This window comes from Hemibagrus wyckioides, linkage group LG28 (genome assembly GCF_019097595.1).
Source record: "Hemibagrus wyckioides isolate EC202008001 linkage group LG28, SWU_Hwy_1.0, whole genome shotgun sequence".
NCBI classification, from domain to species: Eukaryota; Metazoa; Chordata; class Actinopteri; order Siluriformes; family Bagridae; genus Hemibagrus; species Hemibagrus wyckioides.
Window position 1 is genome coordinate 13,740,005 of NC_080737.1, and position 23,084 is coordinate 13,763,088.

Sequence of the window (23,084 nt, forward strand, 5' to 3'; positions counted from 1 at the left end):
CTTCCTGTTCCAACATGATGCACACCAGTGCACAAAGCAAGGTCCATAAAGACATGGATGAGAGAGTTTGGTGTGGAGGAACTTGACTGGACTGCACCTCAACCTGATAGAACACCTTTGGGATGAATTAAAGGGGAGACGGTGAGCCAGACCTTCTCGTCCAACATCAGTGCCTGACGTCAGACTCTAGAGGAATGGTCAAAAATTCCCATAAACACATTCCTAAACCTTGTGGAAAGCCTTCCTGGAAGAGTTGAAGCTGTTACAGCTGCAAATGGTGGACCAACCCCATATTACATTCATGTGCATGTAAAGGCAATGTAGTGTATCTACAGCTTCGACTCCTCAACCTCCAAATTCACACGAATGCCTGAAAACCTTTCCAAATATATTCTTTTATTATTTAATTAGTCTTCTGGGCCTTCTAAAGCCTTCATCAGTTTAGCCTTGGACAGACAAAATAGTGTGAATAATCAGCAGCTGTTCAAGAGACAAATAACCAAGCAAAGACATGGGGATCAATATGGACTTGGAAAGTTGATAGCACATGGCAAACAGCACAGCACAAAAGAAATCAAGCCTTGAGTTTGTTTAGGATAAAGTGGCCCTGAGACCAGTGCTGCTTTCTGTTGGGTTCAGCGATTAATAACGTAAGAAGACCTGGTCTCAGGTCAGCATTACAGATAGTGTGTGTGTGTGTGTGTGTGAGTATGAACCATGTCTAGAAAGAGGGGAGGGGGAAGGGGTGTTGAACTGAAGGCCAATCACCATGACATCTGAGGCAAGTACTTATCTGTAGATAAGTAGAGATCGTCCGATGCTCGCTTTTGAACGTCCGTCCTGGTGAGCAGTGCCCTTCGAGAGCAGCAACATGGTGAGTGTGAAGGCTAATGATATATATATATACATATATAATGTAAAGCATGATAGCTTGATTAAGTTATGTGAACTTATTTCTTCTCTTTAAATCAATTTTACTTCAATTAAATCCATCGTCTTGACTACATGTGAGTTAAAACAAAAGTTAGCTACTCACATTTTTAATGCGGCACATTCATTTCTAAGTTTCTCCAAAAAAGAAAATAAAGAAATGACTTTGATTTTTCAACGTGCACAGATGCAAAAAAAATCTGTCAAAATGAAATGCTGAAAAACCTCAGACTTTTGCAAAAATCGTGATAGGAGTAACGTAAGAATGTTAAATCTGAAGAAAAGCATTCTCCTGTGTAACAAACTATCAGCGTTAGGATAACATCGTTGTGTTTCTGTTTCTAGACGAGCTACGCTGAAAAAGGGGAAAAGGTAACACGCGTTCTTTAACATTCACATACATACACACCTCAGGCTTATGGATACATTAAAAATGGATCTCCTGAATTGATTTCTTTTGTGACGAAGCATGTTGTTAAAATCGCTATACGAATAAAACTGAACTAACACCACGATCCTTTAGGATAGATACACGTATTTGGCTAGAACAGCTTTGCTGGACAAGGAAAAGATCCACAGTACAAAATATTAATCGGAAATATATCTGGACATTTTCTTTTGTTGTTGTTTTACAGCCAGAAAGAGGCAAATTTGTGCGCTTCCACCATTTGAAGTTCTGGGTGGGCAATGCTAAACAGGTAACTCTCAATAAACTGCACATAAAGTTTTTCATGTCATATATTTAAGCATCCTGAGACAAACTATTCTTTAGTACCTGAACAATGAACCGAATCGGTAATTACAAAAAGTACATATCCAGAATCTTAAACCAATAAAAATATTAAAAGAAGAGGTGACCATTAAATATTAACTATTAAAAGTTGTTTCTGCATGTATTTACATAGTAATCGATAAGTACACTGACCACAGCAAGCTCAATATGACCTATTTCTCGTTTCTGTTAACAGCAAATAGACTAAAAACAAGAACAATTGCGGATTTGCTCTGCTCCGTTGCTTTATTTTACGGCAAAATGTACAACATGGCCATTTTTACAGTTCAACAGTTCACGGTGCGAAACGATCATTCTACTGGCATGAAATAACGGTTGTGCAGAAGCTGAAGGCGGGACAGGTTCTGACCTGCTGGTGCACTGGTGCCACTTACTCATAACTTCAACGTGCCACAAACCCACGTTCGCTAGAAGTTTCTTTTACACTTAGCCAAAAGTTTAGTAGCTAGTATTTAAAGCAAACACGCAGTAATTACAAGTAATATCTGGGGAATAGCATATGCGTGTCAGATCTTCAGGCGCCTAACGTAGTCGCTGAAAACTACCAGGTTTCAACAGCAGTACATGGTGCTACAGAGTCATGATGATTTACTTACCTTTAATTAAATAATCATCTCTCCTAAGAGATCGGTGTAAAAGCTGCAAATGATAATGGTTTGTTAATTGTATGCTAGCTAGGTGTCCGTATTATAAAATTAACTACAAGATTTATATCTGTACATGACATTAGCAATAGGTATTTATTTTAAGTAGTAACTCTATAGTATTACAGCCATTTACATAGATCAGGCATAACATTATGAGCACTGACAGGTGAAGTGAATAAGACTGATGATCTCCTCATCATGGCACCTGTTAGCGGGTGGGATATATTAGGCAGCAAGTGAACATTTTGTCCTCAAAGTTGATGTGTTAGAAGCAGGAGAATTGGGCAAGTGTAAGGATTTGAGCGAGTTTTATGAATGGACAAATTGTGATAGCTAGACCACTGGATCAGAGCTGCAACTCTTGTGGGGTGTTCCTGGGATACAGTGGTCAGTATCTATCAAAAGTGGTCCAAGGAAGGAACAGTCTTGCGACAGGGTCATAGGTGGCCAAGGCTCATTGATGGACATGGGGAGCGAAGGCTGGTCCGTGTGATCCGATCCAACAGATGAGCTACTGTTGCTGAAATTGCTGAAGAAGTTAATGCTGGTTCTGATAGAAAGGTGTCAGAATATACAGTGCAGGAGGGGTCAGGGCTGTTTTGGCAGCAAAAGGTGGACCGACACAATATTAGGCAGGTGGTTATTATGTTATGCCTGGTCAGTGTATAACATGCATACAACTCACAGACCGATCGTTACGTCTACGTGTTAGATTATGTAAGGAATTAAAAACAGTGGGACATTCTGCTATAGGAAAAGAATCAACATTTTTAATAAGCTGTGGTCATGAATTAATATATTTAAGCCGCAAGTTCCACAAATTAATATATCAAGGCTACGTTTGTCAAGATCGACTTTGTGGCCGTGATCTCTTGTATTTTAAAAGTTGATACATAAAGACATTCTCCCAATAAATAATTAACAAGTATCACTTTCCACATTAATAAAGACATGAATTCTGTGCTCAGGTCATGGCCACGACTTTGGTAGCTTTTTAACCACAGCGGGTATCGTTTGTGGCCGTGTGATACTGAGTTTCTGGCCTCGAAATATTAAGTTGGAGCTTCAGTATTTCAATTCGTGGCCATACATGATTAAAACTAACCACCATGTCACATGAGAGACACACAGGACAGAAAGTGAGCGAAAATGACAAGTGCAGAAACATCCAGGTTTACCTGTGTGCTCCTCTAGGCGGCAGCCTTCTACTGTGTTAAGATGGGATTCGAACCTCTGGCCTATAAAAGCTTGGAGACGGGCAGCAGAGAGCTGGTGTCCCACGTCATCAAACAGGACAAGGTGCGTGTACGGATCGAGACACAAACCTCATTCACGTATAAAATAAGATGAAATGCTTATGGCTAACAAGTTAAGCTGTAGGGATGAGTTACTGATGAGATATGGATCATTTATTTCTATTCATATCCTTTTCCACAGATTCTCTTTGAATTTGTGTCTCCTCTAAATCCTGGCAATGAAGGTATATCTTCTCGTTCTTGATTTTCAGATATTTCAGTAATAACTGCGTAATGTACTTAATCATGATTATGCATAATTAATGAACTTGTGTTGAAGTACTGAAGTTTTTTCTCTCACCACAGAGATGGGGGAACACTTCATCAAACACGGGGACGCTGTTAAGGACATCGCCTTCCAAGTAGAAGACTGTGACTTTTTAGTCCAGGTAAATGGTAGAAAAGATCCCAAGGTGTTTAAGATGTCAGTAGATATATGTGATGTTAATGTTATGCCAGGTTCAGGATAGATCTTTCCTTGTATTCAGAGGTAGTCAAGCAGCCTATTCGGTTTGTTCTAATTACCTGCAATGTACACCGATCAGCCATAACATTATGACAACTGTGAATAACACTGATGATCTCCTCATCATGGCACCTGTTAGTGGGTGGGATATATTAGGCAGCAAGTGAACATTTTGTCCTCAAAGTTGATGTGTTAGAAGCAGGAAAAATGGACAAGCGTAAGGATTTGAGCGAGTTTGATGAAGGGCCAAATTGTGATGGCTAGACCACTGGATCAGAGCATCTCCAAAACTGCAGCTCTTGTGGGGTGTTCCCAGTCTGCAGTGGTCAGTATCTATCAAAAGTGGTCCAAGCAAGGAACAGTGGTGAACCGGAGACAGGGTCATGGGTGGCCAAGGCTCATTGATGCACGTGGGGAGCAAAGGCTGGACCGTATGATCCGATCCAACAGACGAGCTACTGTTGCTCAAATTGCTGAAGACGTTAATGCTGGTTCTGATAGAAAGGTGTCAGAATACAGTGTATGACGGGTCAGGGCTGTTTTGGCAGCAAAAGGGGGACCAACACAATATTCGGCAGGTGGTCATAATGTTATTCCTGATCAGTGTAATTCACAGTTAAATACTGTTTAGACCACCGCCTATAAAAACACCACCCCCAGCCCCCTCCAAAAAGAACAAAAAAAAGAAAATTTTGGGATAGAAAATGTGGACTGAAAAAGATTGTGTCTGTTTTTCATGCAGACAAATGTCATACAATGTAAAATAAAACAAGAGAATGTAAAAATGAAAAAATGAATAATATAACAAAACATATGTGAGAGAAAATAAATATGTAAGTAAGCTTTTGGCCCAAAGCAATGTCTATTAACGTCCCATTCTCTGGACTTTAATGGGACGTTGCGATTAACGAAATCAGCAGTGTCATGTTGACGTATATAATATTAGCCTTGAGTGCTGACATCATGAAGTACCATCAGCGTCAAACTGTCATGCCGGGGCGCTGGACTTAATATTGATCCTAACACACCAAGAAAAATGTGCTGAAGTCCAAGGCCAGAATTGCATGTAACCTGAGAATTGCTGCTTTGTGTGTGTTAACAGAAAGCCAGAGACAGAGGAGCAGTGATCGTTAAAGAACCGTGGGTAGAAAAGGACAGCTACGGCAAAGTAAAATACGCTGTGATACAAACGGTAAGCCACAAACACAAACCCAAGTATGTGCTTTAATAGGAACATGCTAAGATCTATGATCTCATCTTTTCTCAGTATGGAGATACCACCCACACGTTAGTGGAGTACCTGACCCCTTATAAAGGCCTGTTTCTACCTGGCTATCATGAACCTCTCTTTAAAGACCCACTGCTCTCTAAACTGTAAGTGTGAATGTAGAGTAATAATAATAATAATAATTGTAATTAGACTAATTTTTAAAGAAAGACAGTCAGATAAAATGCTCAAACACAGAGATGCATCATACTGATATTTATGTATTTTGTTTTTAATTAATTTCACCTTTAGGCCTCCAGCCAACCTGAGCTTCATCGACCACATTGTTGGAAACCAGCCAGATGATGAAATGCTGCCAGTATCAGACTGGTGCGAGTCTGCACGCAGATCACGTACTGCTGGCAAAACCCCAGAATAAGCAATCAATAATAACTATTTCATAGAAATTGCTTGGCAGCAAAGGCAACGTCACTTTCAAGTGAAGGCAAAGTTCTGTCAAGTTGCACTTGTAATCAGACCAGCGCACATACAGGAGTTTCACCTCCATAATTATAACCTTCTATAATATCACCTTTTCTTTCTTTCTTTCTTTCTTTCTTTCTTTCTTTCTTTCTTTCTTTCTTTCTTTCTTTCTTTCTTTCTTCAGTACAAAATGACACAATTCATATATGAAGCAATCCTGCATTTGTGTTTTTTAAAACAACATTTGTGTCTCTTTTTTTTCCTCGTTCAGGTACCAGAAGTGTCTGATGTTCCACCGGTTCTGGTCCATAGACGATAAACAGATCCACACACAGTACAGCTCTCTCAGGTCCATCGTGGTCACCAACTTTGAGGAGACCATCAAAATGCCCATAAACGAGCCGGCGCCTGGGAAAAAGAAATCACAGATCCAGGTTTGAACGGATAACATTGAAATTCTTACAACGAAATTGCATACTGGCTTAAATTTGCACTCTGAAGGAGAGATAGACAGACAGACAACAGAGAAAATGACAGGCAGGCAGATGGGCAGACAGACAAATGGGCAGATATAAAACAAACAGATAAGAAGGTGGACAGACAAACAGAAAGATAGATAGATGGCTAGATAGACACATGGACAAATAGACAGACGGATAAACAGACAGACAAGCAGACAGACAGGCAGACAGATGGGCTAATAAGCAGACAGAGAAAAACAGGCAGACATACAGACAGACAGACCAGTAGACAAAAAGATGAACTAAAAGACAGACGGGCAGACAGACAGAGAGACAGACAGAAAGGCAGACAGATGGGCTAATAAGCAGACAGAGAAAAACAGGCAGACAAGCAGAAAGACAGATAGACATACAGGCCAATAGACAAACAGATGAACGAAAAGACAGACAGACAGACAGACAGACAGAGACACAGACAGACAGCCAAAGAGACAGACAGAAAAATGTGCAGACAGACAGACAGATAGGCCAGCAGATAGACAGATAGGCAGATAGATAGACAGGAAAATTGATAGCTGGACCAATGGGCACATAGAGAGATAAAGAAAGAGAAAGAAGAGAAACACAAACAAGGAGACTTGCAGATGGATGTATATATAGACAGACAGACAGATAAACAGTCAGACAGACAGATAAACAGTCAGATGTGTAGCAACTGATACAAAGCAAGTACTAAGTAGTAAAAAACACACAACAAATGTGAGAAATATTTTTTTCTTCAGGAGTATGTTGACTATAATGGAGGACCTGGAGTTCAGCATATTGCCCTGAACACGTCAAACATCATCCAAGCAGTGAGTTCAGTTTTCAGAGATTCGCTGTCTTCTAACAACAGAGTATATCTAACATCACCATACGCACAAATACAGGTCCAATCAAATTATTTCTTTAGCAGACAGCCAATAAAGTGGTGATAGCATGACCTTACACACTTCTGTGATATCAAAGAATGCAGTGGACGATTCTAGTCGAATCATGTCATGTATTCGTGATAAACACAGTCTCTACTTTTACTCGGAATCAGATAATTAACCTGAAAGCCCGGGGCATGGAGTTCCTGTCCACTCCAGACACCTATTACGACACCCTGCGGGAGAAACTCAAGACGGCCAAGATCAAAGTGAAGGAGGACCTGAAGACCCTGCAGGTGAAACTACAGAGATGCAAGTCACATCTAGTCAGGAGAGTTTAAACCTAGATCTGGTCTAGATACATGAGAGAGACTTGACAATTGTATAATATGATTGTTAGATAGACTCTGTAACATCTCAAGTTCATCATCAAGTTCCTCATTATATCTTAATCATAATTTAAACACCCAGAATCATCTAAAAAGCTTTTTTAGCTTTTATTACCCCAACGAACAAACCCAACCAAGAGAATTCTCATTTCTGATTGGTCAGAAATTGTTGATTTGTTTCCTATAACAGGAGCTTTGACAATAGTGTCAGCTCCAAGACAAATATTCTGCAGTAACAACTTGTATCATAGGCACTCCAAACTGGCATGATGATAATTTCCCTGTGGGGATGTTCCTTTAGCGATTTGGAAAAAGTCAAATGGAGGAAGATCTATGATTTTAAATGACATTGGGTTTCCCAATTGTTTTCTCTTTGCTCAGAATCCTTTTCACTGTTTTACGTTTTCTCTTTTGGTCCTTGTATAGGAGCTTAAAATCTTAGTCGATTTTGACGATAAGGGCTACCTGCTCCAGATCTTCACCAAACCTGTGCAGGACAGACCCACTCTGTTCCTAGAGGTCATCCAGAGGAACAACCACTTTGTAAGTATTTGTAAGAGGGTGTGCATGTGTGTGTTTTGTATCAACGTTAGAACCCTTTTCTGGTGTCATATACACTAATACCGAGTTCCTTAAAGAACTACATACAACAGGTAGAACCTTTAGAATTCTGACTTCTGGAATGTTCTCAATTTTGTTTGGTCCAGTTGGTGTGCAATAAACAAACAATAAGATATGAGAAATAATGTGAATAGCACGCATAAAGACATAACACCTAGCCAATTATGAGTTCTTATGGTGTACAAATGTATGCAGAAGTTTGGGACCATATTTTCTTGTAAAACTTTTACGATAAGGTCGTAGATAAGGTCTTCTGATGACTCTTCCATGAAGATCTTGCCTCGACTTCCACAATTCCACTAAACTGTCATTTGTTCATGAAAATAGCGCTGACAGACAGTCAGACAGTTTATTTTTCTCAAAAATAAAAAGGAATAAGAAATACGATATATATTTTTCATACAAATCAGTGGTTCTCAACTCCAAACTCCAATATCTTCAATTATAGAAATAATTTCTTTATATTTACATTGTTTTTTAAACAATTTTTGAACAATAAATTGCACAAATAGCAATGTAGATAATGGTATTTTAAACCAACAGAAAAACATGGATTTAAAAAATAATAAAATAATAATAAAGATATAAGGATATAACATCAGCACTCCACTCTATACCATACAAGCTACTGGATTTTAATAAGTAACCTCACTACCTAGAAGTGATATCTGGAGAATTCGCAGCGATGCTGTTGTTCAGCACTGACAATGAGTTCAAGAAGTGCTGGAGTGAAACTATGCAGAGCATGAAGGTCCTCAGGACTGGTAAAGATCGAGTAGTTGGCTCTGTTAGGACAGGCCCGGTGATTAACTAGGGGCATTTTCAGCTGTATGAAGTAGAGGAAATGCCCGAAGACAGGACATTTCTACCCCAACCACACCAAAGAGGTGCTGAGACTTAAAACAGTCTCTTTGACATTCAAAACATTCATTGCAATTCCTTTGAAGGGGAGAATTTCCAAGAAAACAACCCCTTGACTGTTATTCCACTCATCAGAAATGGAGAAATAATTCAGTGAATTGTTTGATTAATAACGTAAATGCACTATATTGCCAAAGGTTTTGGGACCCCCCCCCAAATCATTGAATTCAGGTGGTGTTTTTCAGGGGTTGGGCTCGGCCCCTTAGTTCCAGTGAAAGGAACTCTTAATGCTTCAGCATACCAACTTTGTGCGAACAGTTTGGGGATGACCCGTTCCTGTTCCAACATGACTGCACACCAGTGCACAAAGCAACATCCATAAAGACATGGATGAGTGAATTTGGTGTGGGGGAACTTGACTGGACTGCACCTCAACCTGATAGAACACCTTTGGGATGAATTAGAGCGGAGACTGTGAGCCAGACCTTCTCGTCCAACATCAGTGCCTGACCTCACAAATGCGTTTCCAGAGGAACGGTCAAAAATTCCCATAAACACACTCCTAAACCTTGTGGAAAACCTTCCCAGAAGCGTTGAAGCTGTTATAGCTGCAAAGGGCGGACCAACTCCATATTACATTCATGTGCATGTAAAGGCAGGACCAAAACCTTTGGCAATATAGTGTATCATGGCATGAATGGATATTTAGCATTCGTCTCAAGAGCCTCACGTTTGGCTGTGCTTTCATTTGATGTTTTTCAGGGTTTTGGTGCTGGCAACTTCAAATCCCTGTTCGAGGCCATTGAGATAGACCAGGACGCCAGAGGAAACCTCACTGCCCTCACTGCTGATGGCAGCACCAAGATTTTTAATTAACAAATTCATGCAGGAGTGAGTCATGTAATAGATTAGCACGACTCACAATATTGCACGAATGTGTAGAATAGAATCTTGGGTAGCCGCTAGTTCACACACTTTAACCTCACAAAGTTTTTGCACTTGCAGTCACATAAGAGAAACTGTAAGGTCCTATCAATAAAACCATTGTTACAGTAAAAAAAAAAAAAAAAAATGTACTGGAGTCATTTATTGCATGGCTTTTCACAGAAGCTGTGTTCTTGAGAATCTTGGTTTTCTTTAACACAACCATTCAGTATTTACTGATGTTCAGGAAGTGTACTTTAGTCCAATTTGGCACCGAATGTTTACTCAGGCAGGTCAGTTTGAAAAAAAAAACCCCACTGTGTTCAGAACAGTTTATTGACTCTAGACCTCTGGTAGCAACTGAAGAAAACATGTTATAAGAGGATCTACTTCATATTACATATCCGTATGCTCGAAATAGATAATTAATCCCACAAGACCTTTAATATAGGGTCATTTTTATGTCTGTAAAAAAACATATTTTAAGCAGAGTTTAATACATTTATCAAGAAAAAATCATTCTAAACCATGGGGCTGAGAAATTCTCCAATCTGATTGGTCAGAAAGATTTATTTTCCATACTAGTCTGGCTCAGACGTTTGAATCTTTGCAAACCGCAGGTTTTATTTTAAACATTAGCCTTTCTATAGTAACACAGATTTGTTAGCTGGATGCTTCACATAATCTGATACTAAATGATTAATTATGCAGTTTAACAAAAAAATTCTATTGATCATCTTCAGGATGCACTTTTTCGTTTCTCTGTTACCAGATAAGCTTTGTGTTTTGGCTTTATTAATGTTTATTAAAGTTTTGGGACACTCCCCCTAAATCATTGAATTCAGGTGTTCTTTTTCAGGGGTTGGGCTCGGCCCCTTAGTTCCAGTGAAAGGAACTCTTAATGCTTCAGCATACCAAGATTTCATGCTCCCAACTTTGTGAGAACAGTTTGGGGATGACTCCTTCCTGTTCCAACATGACTGCACACCAGTGCACAAAGCAAGGTCCATAAAGACATGGATGAGTGAGTTTGGTGTGGAGGAAATTGACTGGCCTGCACAGAGTCCTGACCTCAACCTGATAGAACACCTTTGGGATGAATTAGAGCGGAGATTGTGAGCCAGACCTTCTCGTCCAACATCAGTGCCTGACCTCACAAATGCGCTTCTAGAGGAACGGTCAAAAATTCCCATAAACACACTCTTAAACCTTGTGGAAAGCATTCCCAGAAGAGTTGAAGCTGTTACAGCTACAAAGGGTGGACCAACTCCATATTACATTCATGTGCATGTAAAGGCAGGCGTCTCAAAACTTTGGGCCATTTAGTGTATATCATAAGGCGGCTTTTACACTGGAAGTTTAGTCCAAAACAGAGCGTAGTGCACCGGGATTCAACAGAATCATGACACCAGTCTGAAACTGGTCATCAGTCATCAGAATCTGAAACCAGACCAAGGACAATCACACTCGGGTCAGGACCTGAAGCAAACTGTCCAGTGTGAAAAAGTTTAAGCCCCCGTTTTAGTAAAGTAGCTGTAAGTATTAATTGTAGTAAACATTTCTTCACTCGCACCTCAGTATAACACACATCTGCACAAAGCACAAACATCTGTAAAATAAATGACCACTAGCACATTTGTATTTAAAAATAATTTATTTGCATATAATTGGAATGATGCTAAGTTGATACATCTATGGTGGCAGTCGTAAGTTTCATAAAGATAAAATTTAAAAAAAAAAAAGGGAAAAAAATATGAAATTTTTTCATTTTCTTAAACCTGGACAAACTGGATAAATATATTAGTAAATAAATATATTAGTGACATTACCATATTGAATTTTTTTTTTATTATATAAAAAAATGTCTATTATACATAAAATACAACACTTTATCTCATTCATGTTTTTTTCTTTCTTTCTTTCTTTCTTTCTTTCTTTCTCTCTCTGTTTTTTTTTCCACACAAAATATACTGGCATATCCCTTCGGGTTTTTCTGGAGGGAGTTTGCTCTATATTCGAAAGGCAGTTTCAGCTCATTCGCCTGTCAGAAAAGAGAGCAAATAAAAATGAAAGTAAAGAGAAAAAAAAAAGAAGGAAAGAAACAAAAGGAGATAAATTCATTGATTTTTTTTTTTTTTTTTTTTTTACGATGTTTCCCAGTACTGGTAGCTACATAATGCTTAGCTTGTTTGTTTTTTTTTTTATTTGCTTCAGCTTTCACTCTTTTTTTTATTTTAAACATTTTTCCAAAGTGCTGCATGTGAAATTCTAAATTTAAGACAAAGCCTGTAATGAAAGAACGTTCATAAAGGCAACGCAGAAGTGCAAAGCAGGTCTTCTGTAAGGCAGGCTCATGGTGGTAATTAATCAAGGCACGAAGAAAAAGATGACTGCATGTGACGAATCGAACGACATCGGAATAGACGGCTGTACTCGTATTCTTTCCCGTTTTTATTGCTAACTTCGGTTGAAGTACGTCACTCTCTGAGCGTCGCCAGTTGAAATGTATAGGATCCATAGTGGTTTCATTCATTTATTTATTACAAAGAAATATTAAAAAAATCCTCGAGGTCTAAGTCCACGGTCTATCTATACACAACATTTTGCTCTGATGACCTGATGTCTCCTTCGTCTAAGGTGACCATGACACCCCCACCCCCCACCCCCCTCCACCGCCCCTTCTTGCCAGTCTGACCTTGAAAGCAGAAATGAAAAACAGTCATAACAATCATTTTGGGCTAAATTACGAGATCAGATCCATATTATAAACTGATCTACGCTTATTATAACAAAGGCACGCTTTCTGCGCTGTCTTTAGACAGTTGCCCATTTGTTGTGAGAATGCATATGGATCGCAACGTGCAGTTGATATACTCTAAATCGAATATACCGTGAAATGTATTCCGGATGACGGATAAAGCATACCGACTTCTGAAGAAACATCGAACGCAGCATATTTAAGTAAGGAAATCTTGCAGCAAAGTCTATTAAACAAAAAGAAAAAAGAAAAGAGGCACCTTTGGCAAGCTTGCAGGCTGAAGAGCGTTTTTTTTTGGAAAGAAATGATCCTTATCCGTATCCGTATCCACGCCGAGTCATACACGAGGTAAAGGGTCAGAGGTAAAAGCGTGGGTGATCTAGCGCTTCCTCAGCCCAAGCTAAATGACAAAGAAGCTTGAAAGATGACTGAGCGTAGGTTCCGAAATCCTTGCCAGCCCTAAAGTTTTCAGTCAGTTCGCTTCGTTTTTAACCGAGGAAACAACAACAAAATGGACACACACACACAAAAATAAAAACCATGACACAAACGACAGCTGCCTTTCTCAAATTAACGAGCACAAGACCCAAAACCTAAATGACCTCCAAACAGTCAGTGATCCTTTATTTTTTTTTTTTTTTGAGGACAGATTAAAGCGCCCTATCTCTCACTTATCAGAAGTAAACAGAGTGGGTGCCAGGCGAGAGGTTTACTTTTGAAGTACTGTGATGTGAACAGGACTTTTCTGATTGGTTATCTGAGGTAGGCTGGAGAAAGAGAGAGAGAGAGAGAGAGAGAGAGAGAGAGAGAGAGAAGGAGAGAGAGAGAGAGAGAGGCAGGCACTTATTCCATGAACACTTGAGTGACATCATCATTTCAGATGACATCCTAACTGCAAGCATTGCACACCTTTCATTTTCCATTCTGATCGATGATATCATATGTTTGGGTGCGTTCAGTGTTCTGCAGAGATAAGATCAGGGTGAGTTAAAAGGGAGCCGCTGGGTCTGATTTGTAGTTCTAAGTAGCAGACAGGATATGAAGTCATATAGGGGTTAAGGGTATTATTTTACCAGCAATCAACATGGGTATTCTTTTTCTTCACTAACATGCCCAAAATGGATCACTACAGTGTACTGTGACGTAAGAATTCCCCCAAAAGGGGAGATTTTGAAGAAAAGGGGCCTGCTTTTGCTACCCCAGCTTGCAGTGATGCATGGAGGTAACTAAGGAATTCTGGGACTTGTTTTTGTTTTTCTTAAATGAACTTTTCACCACTTTTGTAATGGTCTAACCAACATCTCTCAGTTGAACATGGTAAACCTGACTGAGACTGAGAAATAAAAAAGAAAGGAAATAACAGAATCCGAACCGTGGGTTACAAGTTTCTAATACATCAAGAGTACCATTAACCATCAATTGTCACCTGCTGGAATTGAGTTTGAACTGACATCCCTCTATACTCTTAGAAAAAAGTTCCATCGGGTTTTCTTTTTTGTTTTTATTTGCCTCTTGGAGACACCTTCTATGTAAAGGTTCCAATAAAAGAAAAAGTTACAGGAAAAAAAAAAAAAATCCATCCAAAGAACCCAAGAGGAACCCTTTTTTTTCCCTCAAAGCATCAGACTTTAGTTACAGAACAATTGTGGGAAGTGAGTGATGCTGAAATAGGATGCCTGTCTTGAAATGTGGAATTATTTGGAAGACTGTGAAAAAAGTGAGGGAGCGAGAGACAGAGAGAGGGAGAGACGGCCGATCTGTTTGTCCATTTCGGCTCTTGTGTAGCAGCGTGAGGTTTGGGGATGGAGAGAGTTCTCAAACACCAGACTCTTCCTCTGATCCTACACAAAGAAAAATACAAGACACAAGAACACGTCTGAGAATAAAACCAGACCCAGATGGTTCTAGTGATACATGCGGTTGGTATATGTAAATGAAATCAACAAAATGTTTCCGGTGGTTTGAGACATTGAACTCACCCTGATTATTGCGTACACTTTGGCAGTAGAGACAAATTTCTGTGGGCAACTCGTGCCCGGCACTGTGATGCCCTCTGCAAAGAGGTGTGTCCAATAGAGTGCCTGTCCCCATTAGCTGTGGCTCAGAGTGAGCCTGTTGCACCTGCTTTTGCCACCCCCTTCGTGCCCCTCTGCAGCAAGGCCACTCTGCCAGACCACCAGAGTCCAGGATTACAGGGACAGGCAGCATGGATGCTGCACCCAGAGGAGAGGGGCAGCAGTAACCTGCAGGACTTTGCCCATAGTGAATGTGAATGCTGCAATCGTCCTGTAGATCCACTCTCTGATGGAAGTGCACAGCTGGAATGGGTGGGGCTGAAGCTTCCAGACTGCAGCTGGTGGTGCAGTGCGGGTGCCCTGGGTGGCAGCAGGCTGGTGCAGGGATCAGCATTGAGGTGCCAGGCAAGGAGGAAGTGGGGGACGGAGGAGCTACTGCTTCCCGGTCCTCCACTCCACCAGGAGGTCCACACCTGTCTATAGGGTCCGTTTTGGGGCAATGGCAGGCAACATGTGCCCCCTGACATAATGCTGAGTCCTTACTCATGGGCAAATTGCCTGCTGCTACTCCTGAAGTCCCTTGTTCCTCATCAGAGCCTCTTCCTGGTCCTTGGCTAGGCTCGCCCTCCTCGTAATAGTGGTGTCTGTGTCTATGGTAATGCACATGGCTGAATACAGCCTGTTGCTGCTGTGGTTCTTCAAACCCAAGCCCTCCACTAGTCTGATTAACTCCTGAATCTAGAGATCGGGGCCTGGTACTACCTGTCGGACCTTCAGAACCGGCACTGTGGTAGACAAATGGGTCGTACTCGCTGCTGAGTGAACTACGAAAGGTGGAGCAGCTGCCGTAGACACCCTGTAGGCTTACATCGGTGCAGTTGAGCACAGAGTCACTGGATGAGCCGTGGCATGGGCCCGAGCTTGAGTCACTGCCAGGTCCATCAGGGAAGTAGCCACTGCGTTCCGTGCCATAGCTGGCCCCTGAGCAGCTGCCCTCATCGTGGCGCCCCTGAGAACCTGCGTGGCGCTGGTTTTGGTGGTGGTTTTGATGTCGCGTCCGGTTAGCATGGCAGTGGTGGCACGGATGACGCGGTGATGTGTAGTGGTGCCCAACATTGCGGCAGCTGTGGCGAGGTCGGGCACGGTGCCCATCCGGGGTAAGATGATAGCTGCAGCTGGTGCTCAGTAAGCGAGTGTGGTAGGGAGGTGAGCCACCGTAGGCTCCCAGCTGAGGATAGGGCCCTGACAAGGTGCGGGGGTAATGGGGTCGTAGGGAGAAGGGAATGGGGTGCTGGGGGAAAGCGTGAGAAGCTGTGTATTGCTGTGGGTGGGTGTGAAGAAATGCCTGGCTGTGCTCTGGGGGTGGATGTCCACGGACTCGCTGAGGCTGACGACCACTCGGCTCTGCACCTGCTAGAAAGAAATGCAGAAGTATGGCAAATTTTTAAAGGCCACCAAAGGACCGACATCTTAATTGGCACAAAATCAACAAATATCTGTGTCTGTACTGGAGAGATTACCACAATGTTTCCAAAAGATGTTCACTAAAGGGTGTTTTGATAATGGTGATGTAGACTGCTATCTAATACTGGGGATGTGGAAGCTTAGCGGTTATGGTGCTGGACTACTGATAGGAAGGCTGTGAGTTTGAATACCAGGTCCACTACACTGCCACTTCTGGGCTCCTGAGCAAGGCCCTTAACCCTCAATTGCTCAGCTGGATAAAAACTGAGATGCCATAAATGTAATACGTCCCTTTTAAATCTCCTGTAAGTGTTCAATTTTGAGAAATAATATTATATTATTACTATAATTATAATATTACTATAATAGTAATTATATTACTATTATTTGAGAAATAATGTATGCCAATGTGTGAATAATATTGGTATACCACACATCTTCACTATATAGAAATTCATATTTCCAGTTGTGGGTTGTTCGTGAATAAAACTTCTTATTTCTTTGTGGTGCTGTTTCTCTCATTGCCGCAGCCCGGGTTTGATTCCCGGGCAGGACGCTAACCCAGCCACTGAAGAGTTAACTCTCAGTGCTGGTCCCAAGCCCAAATTAAATGGGAGGGCATAAAACCTGTGCCAAATTGAAACATGCGGACCAAATGATCCGCTGTGGCGACCCCGAACAGGGATCAGCCGAAAGAACAACAACATTTCTTTATGGTGCTCTTTACCCATTATGTTGTGCATGCAGAGCGGACACGTCCGGTGCTGAAGCAACCAAGGGTCCACACACTCCTTATGGAACTCATGCGCACATGAAATGACCCTCAGGTCCTGTAAAAGGAGGAGAAAAGAAACATCAGAAAGCCATCGTCAACACAACAAACATGGCTGTACCTGTCTAACTGTCCAATTATTTTATAAAAAAAAACCCTGTTTGCATTATGCTAACTAACTTCTCGTGGATTGCATTCCATAAAATCACATTCAGTCATTGGGAACTTCATTTCCTCCACTCTTTCTTCATTCCTCCCCTCACCTGTCCATCCAGGAACTCTTCAAGGCAGATGGCACACATAGGGCCCGAGCTGGAGCTGCTGTTAGATCCTAGACCACCACGTGGATGATGGGATCCTCCCGAGCAGCCCTGAGAGCTGTAGGTACGCGTCTCCAGCCTGCTAATGGCCCGCATGGTCTGCTGGTGCACCGTGTCCTGGGAATCAGGTGAGAGAGCAACAAGGATTTGAACAGGGGTGTCATATTAACTTCAGGCCATTTCAGAGATTACAGAAATGCAGTTGTTGAAAAAATTGTCTGAGGATTTTATTGGGAGGTATAATTACACGTCTAATACATTTACTTCATATTTACAAACAGACGTTCCTAGAATTCTGGCTATAATTATGATGATTGACATCTTCAGAACTAGTGAGATATACTACACTTACACTAGTCCATCTAAATCAGCTAATGTTAATGTTGCTCCCTTAAGAAAGACCCTTAAGCCTTAGTTATATGCTTAAGTTGTTTTCAGCCTGAAGAATCTGTGTGAATCACTGGTCTAGTGAAAATACCAAAGGTGTTATGGTGCATGACCACTTGCAAATTTTGTAGCTGCCTGCTGCCACGTCACCACTTTCTGCTTGAAAATGGTGGGTGTTTTTATGACATTTACATGGATTTGATTACGACAAATTTCAGCAGTTGGCTCAATACAGTGGGGCAGATGGACCTGTTTGCATAAAGCTGCACCATAGAGTGAAAGCAGACTTCACTACATCATACACAGGCAGGTATGGCAAAGCATATGCTTAAGGTTTTTTATCTTAGAACATATTCACCAAGCGGGACTAGATTAACCATAAATAAGGCCTTGTGCCCCTTAAGGTAGTTTAGAGCAGTGCATAATTTTTGACCAAAACTATAAGCTAAAAATATGAAAAAATTAAAATACCAACCAACACAGAAATATCATTTACTTGCACTTTGGATCTGACTTGGTTATGACTTTGGAAATAACGTGAATTGGATTTGAGTTGGTTTTTGGATGCCTTTCGCCCAGTGTGTGCTGGGATAGGCTCCAGCAGATCCCTGTGACCCTAATTAGGAATAAAGCAGGTATAGACAATGGATGGATGGATGGATGGATGGCCTTTGGATTTTATTTCAATATAATTTTGGAATTGTCTTAGATTTGACCTGGATTTTGGATTTGATTGGCATGTATAGACATTAGATTTAAGTTGGAAATGACATATTAAACTTGGACTGGTGTGTAGACAAACCATGTGTGTGTACAAAAAACTGAAATGTGACATGCTTACCCAAGTTCTGTTGGACCTGCAGCGAGAGCGAAAGGCAAAGATCATAATGATTGCCAGCACGACTGAGAAGACTGTCATGATGATTCCCACTTCATAATGAGTCTAAAGTGGGTGAGAAAGCAAGCGTGTGAAACATGGAATTTCTTTGTGTCCATTCTGTGTGTGTGTGTGTGTGTGCTCACCCATTTTGGTGTCTCCATCATGATGTTGATCTCGACTTTGGCCTCCTCGTTCTTATTGACCAGTCCCATCAGCACCTCAGCATCCCCTGCCTTCACCATCACCACAGGCTTCTTCAAGATGCCAGAATTCAACTGTGTGCAAAAGAGTATAATTCATTCACTCTATCCATTCGATTTATCTACTCCTATTTTATCTCTCTCTCACACACACACACACACACACACACAATTACCTCAATAGCAGCATTAAGATCATCAGTGATGTCAAAAATGACAGCCTGAGCTCCCCTGTTTAGAGCTAGACGAGCCTGAAAAAGAAAGGAAAAGAAAGGAAATTATTATTAATAATCAATAATGTTGTCCTTTGGCTGCTTCCTGTTTAGAGAGCACCTGATCCGCATATTTGATTTTAGGCACATGTTTTTACACTGCATTCCCTTCCTCACGCAACCCTCCCATTTTATCTGGTCTTGGGACTAAGAGCTATCCATTCAGGGGCTGGGTTGGTTCCCTGCCAGGGACTCGAACCCCAGTACTAACAGCGAGAGCAGAAAATATCAGTTAATATGGAGCTTAAATATCACTCTCGCCACTAGATGGTAGTAGAACCACACAACATGGCAACACAGTCACAGCCTGGTCATTATGCAATCCCATACCCCTCCACCACAAGTGACCTTGTGTGTGATATATTGTCTTTGTGTGTGTGTCTGTGTGTGTGTGTGTGTATTGGTGTGTGAGTGCGCTGAAGCATTCAACCTTGTTATAGAGGATCCCTTCACCCTCCACTCAAGAAATAAAGAGCTACATCCTCAAACAAAACATGAAAAGTGTGAAGATTTGCACGTGTACCAAGTACCAAGGGCTGGAGGGGAAAAAAAACCCAGCCAATACAAACACACACCTGCTTTCAGGTCAATAGGAATAGTAAAAAAATTGCAAACATGATGTAGGTGAAACGCTCACTCAGCGAATACATCATTAATCAGTGGTTAATGAACACGCTGCCTTGAAGGCCTGAGCCCATCCGAGTGAGAGAGAGAGAGATAGAGAGAAATAGAGAGAGAGAGAGAGAGAGAGAGAGAGAGACAGAGACAGAGAGAGAGTTCATCCATGACTAACGAGCAGACAGTCACTCACTTCCTCCCACAGTAGACAACAACTGTCACACCCCATATCCCACTCTCCCCATCCTGTCTGCTTCTCTTCTTTATTATCTCCACGAGGATCTGATTCATAGCTCGGAAGTCTATCAGAAACAATCTACCTGAATCAGGTGATCTGAAAAAACAAAAGAAGTCTTAAAAAGCTATTTCAGGTGTATTCAGAGAACACACCCTGGAGTCTGGCTGGTTTCTCAATATGCTTTTGTTAAAGGAAGATGGAGCTGATTGGGAAGGTGCGCACACACCGAGGAGAAAGCGAAGAAACTGAACTGATCCCTAAGAAAATGATTTGTTTATTTGAAGTTACACTAGATCAGTGCACACATGGCAGGGGTCACGTCTTTAGCTTTATGCTACACAGTGCTCGATTTTGACGGGAAGAATTAAAGCCATCCGTTTTATATATCTCTTTTTTTTCCAGTTTAAAAGCGAAGGAAAAAAACATGTTTTCTACTCGAGAGAAAGTTGGCATTCACGGAAGTGTGAACTACATGCAGGTGATTTGCATGACCGGAGGAAAACCCAGGACCTGAACTATTGACCCAACTTCTGGACTAATTCCAAATATGTCCCTAACATATTAATATTGAAAACAATTGAAATGATATCAATATATGTTGTTGTTCTTTCGGTGGTCCACATGTTTCAATTTGGCACAGGTTCCTGACTCAACCCTCACATTTAATCCTGGCTTGGGAGAGGTAACTCTTCTGTGACTGGGTTAGCACCCTGCCCGGGAATCGAACCCGGGCCGCGGAAATGAGACCACCAGAATCAGTATATATACCCTATAAATGTGTTATAAATATTCTGATTAATTGAACAGCCTTTATAACTGTCTCTACCAAGTTGAACGGATCTTTAGATCCATTTAGATTTAGTCTTCGGATGAGACTACTGGCAATTTCTATTCACTGCAAGGTAAATGATGATGCACACCAAGACCTTCCTTTTAGATTTGATATGAATACATAAATCTCTAAATCTTAACTGAATAATACAGCATCTGGGCAACAAGTACAATGTTTAACCCTTTTTTTGGAATATGTCCATTTTCATTCTAAACAAATGAATTATTTTATCTGCGCAAGTCTGATATAAAACGAGTCAGGATGCTGTTGGCTTTCAATGTTTTTCCCTTCTGTTGGGATAACCTTACATTACACAGAATTACAGCGGATATTCCAAGATAAATACCTTCAAGCTTATGAATAAACACATGGGGGCATCTCAGAGAGCTGAAATGGGCTTGATATCACCAGGTACTTAAAAAATAAAAAATCTTTTAGCATAAACTCTGTCTATCCTGAAGACATTGCAAAGCACATTAGCTGTTCCATAAATGTTAAATAAATATTTCTAACCCAACAAAAAACCCTTCACCACATCAAAAATTTTGTTTTTGATCTAAAAAAGTATTATTAGTCTTACAGTACACAGAGCGTAGTTCATAATCACAGCAAGCAGTGCTTTGAAATGGTCTGGGTATACAACATTGTTGCGGACGAGACCACTGACATTTGGTCACTTTCTTTTGTGGTCGAACCGTTTAGCTATTTTCAGCCTTCAGTTTGGCGCAGTTTGTTTTATTCCGAATGAAACTCGGAATTTTGAGCAATAAGGGGGTCGGCTGATGGGCAGAATATCAGAATTCTGGTTGTTTTCTTCCCATCATGGGAACATTTGGGCTCTGCGAAATGAGTAACAGTGCCCACACACACACACACACACACACACACACACACGGAACAGGAGGAACATGATTCCAACCACAGTTTTATGTTCTACTGATGGAGCAGCAAAAAACATTTAACGATCAAACCCAATGATTCACCTCATTGCTCGGTGCTATTAATCACGCACGTTTCAGATGCAGGATCATGACTCCAAGCAAAATGAACATTATCCTTACACGACATTACATTTATTCGTTGTCAGCGATCTCCAGGTGAGGCACAATCCAGCTGAACTTTGGAGAGGTAAAGGCTGTACTGGGATATAAAACTTAGCCTGCTGAATTCTTCGATTTATTTTATTTATTTTTTATGTAAAATGACATGTTCAAGGCGTATGCAGAGGAAAACAAAACCTGGACAATTGTTATGGAGTTATTATTATTATTAAAGGATGGAAAAGCATAGCTGTCCCCTTAGGGCCACACACACACACAAACCGCTGCACTTAAACAGCTGCATGGGCCCTGAGGGTGCGGGCGATCACAGAAGCTTACATGCACACACCTACAGGAACAACAGTACTTTCACATACTTTATTTTTTTACTAAAATGTATCATTTCTCATGGAGGGATACAGACAGTTGCTGATAAAGTCTGCTAATAAATTAATTCGGACACTGTTTGCAAATTCAAATATCAGTGGTAGTCCAAATGTCCAACATTTTAGTCATTTTAATAATAAATAAAAAGGATAAATGCACTTTATATCACACTGGCTGCACTAAACTACACGCCGTAACTGCGGATTTCTTCCCTCTGAAAAGGGACGTCCCAGCTCGGACGGTTCATTATACAGGAGCTGGATTTACATATACCTTTGACTAAAGCACTCATGATTGTCTTTAAGAGTTCAACAGATGCCTTTAAATTCCCATTATAAGAGAGTTTAGGATAAACAGCTTTCCAGCACAGGGAAACGTATGAAAATTTCCCTTTGGAGGATAAATCACATAAGTAAGCTGTACAATTCTCCCCCTCTCCCACTCTCTCTCTTTCTCTCCCTGTCTCTCTCTCTCTCCCTGTCTCTCTCTCTCTCCTTGTCTCACCCTGTCTCTCTCTCCCTGTCTCACCCTCTCTCTCTCTCTCTCTCCCTGTCTCACCATGTCTCTCTCCCTCATTCTCTCTCTCTCTCTCTCTCTCTCAGCCTCTCCCTGTCTCTCCCTCATTCTCTCTCTCTCCCTGCCTCTCTCTCTCTCTCTCCTTGTCTCACCCTGTCTCTCTCCCTCATTCTCTCTCTCTGCCTCTCTCCCTCATTCTCTCTCTCTCCCTCCCCCCCCGTCTCACCCTGTCTCTCTCTCTCCCCCTGTCTCTCTCTCCCTGTCTCAGAGACTTCTTTAAAGGGGAAAAAAGTACAATCTGCCAGCTGTTCTTTTAAATGAATAAAGTCAACATAAAGCACAACCTCCACTTATCTGTGGACGCTTTATGTTTAAGATTTTTGTTGGCATTTTTCAT

At 41.2% G+C, this 23,084-nt stretch overlaps 2 protein-coding genes across 3 annotated transcripts in view; one reads left to right on the top strand and one right to left on the bottom strand.

The window, feature by feature from the left end:
• Positions 1–775: 775 nt before the first annotated feature.
• On the top strand, positions 776–10,824 carry hpda (4-hydroxyphenylpyruvate dioxygenase a). Its single transcript, XM_058382843.1, has 14 exons — positions 776–874; positions 1,276–1,302; positions 1,566–1,628; positions 3,565–3,669; positions 3,808–3,850; positions 3,972–4,054; positions 5,234–5,323; positions 5,399–5,505; positions 5,651–5,728; positions 6,093–6,255; positions 7,065–7,136; positions 7,367–7,489; positions 8,009–8,125; positions 9,827–10,824. The coding sequence occupies exons 1-14, from the start codon at positions 872–874 to the stop codon at positions 9,938–9,940; spliced, it is 1,188 nt and encodes a 395-aa protein (XP_058238826.1). The 5' UTR covers positions 776–871; the 3' UTR covers positions 9,941–10,824.
• Positions 10,825–12,164: 1,340 nt separating this feature from the next.
• LOC131348160 (E3 ubiquitin-protein ligase RNF43) overlaps positions 12,165–23,084 on the bottom strand; it is a 103,074-nt gene continuing 92,154 nt past the window's right edge. The window contains exons 3-9 of one of the 2 annotated variants that reach the window (XM_058382842.1): positions 18,961–19,035; positions 18,728–18,859; positions 18,546–18,647; positions 17,261–17,434; positions 16,953–17,055; positions 14,726–16,171; positions 12,165–14,587 (exon numbers count right to left, since the gene is read on the bottom strand). In XM_058382842.1, the coding sequence (XP_058238825.1) occupies positions 14,562–14,587; positions 14,726–16,171; positions 16,953–17,055; positions 17,261–17,434; positions 18,546–18,647; positions 18,728–18,859; positions 18,961–19,035 (2,058 nt within the window). In that variant the 3' untranslated portion in view covers positions 12,165–14,561. Of the gene's footprint in view, positions 14,588–14,725; positions 16,175–16,952; positions 17,056–17,260; positions 17,435–18,545; positions 18,648–18,727; positions 18,860–18,960; positions 19,036–23,084 lie in introns of both variants that reach the window. The other variant, XM_058382841.1, reaches the window with a different exon arrangement.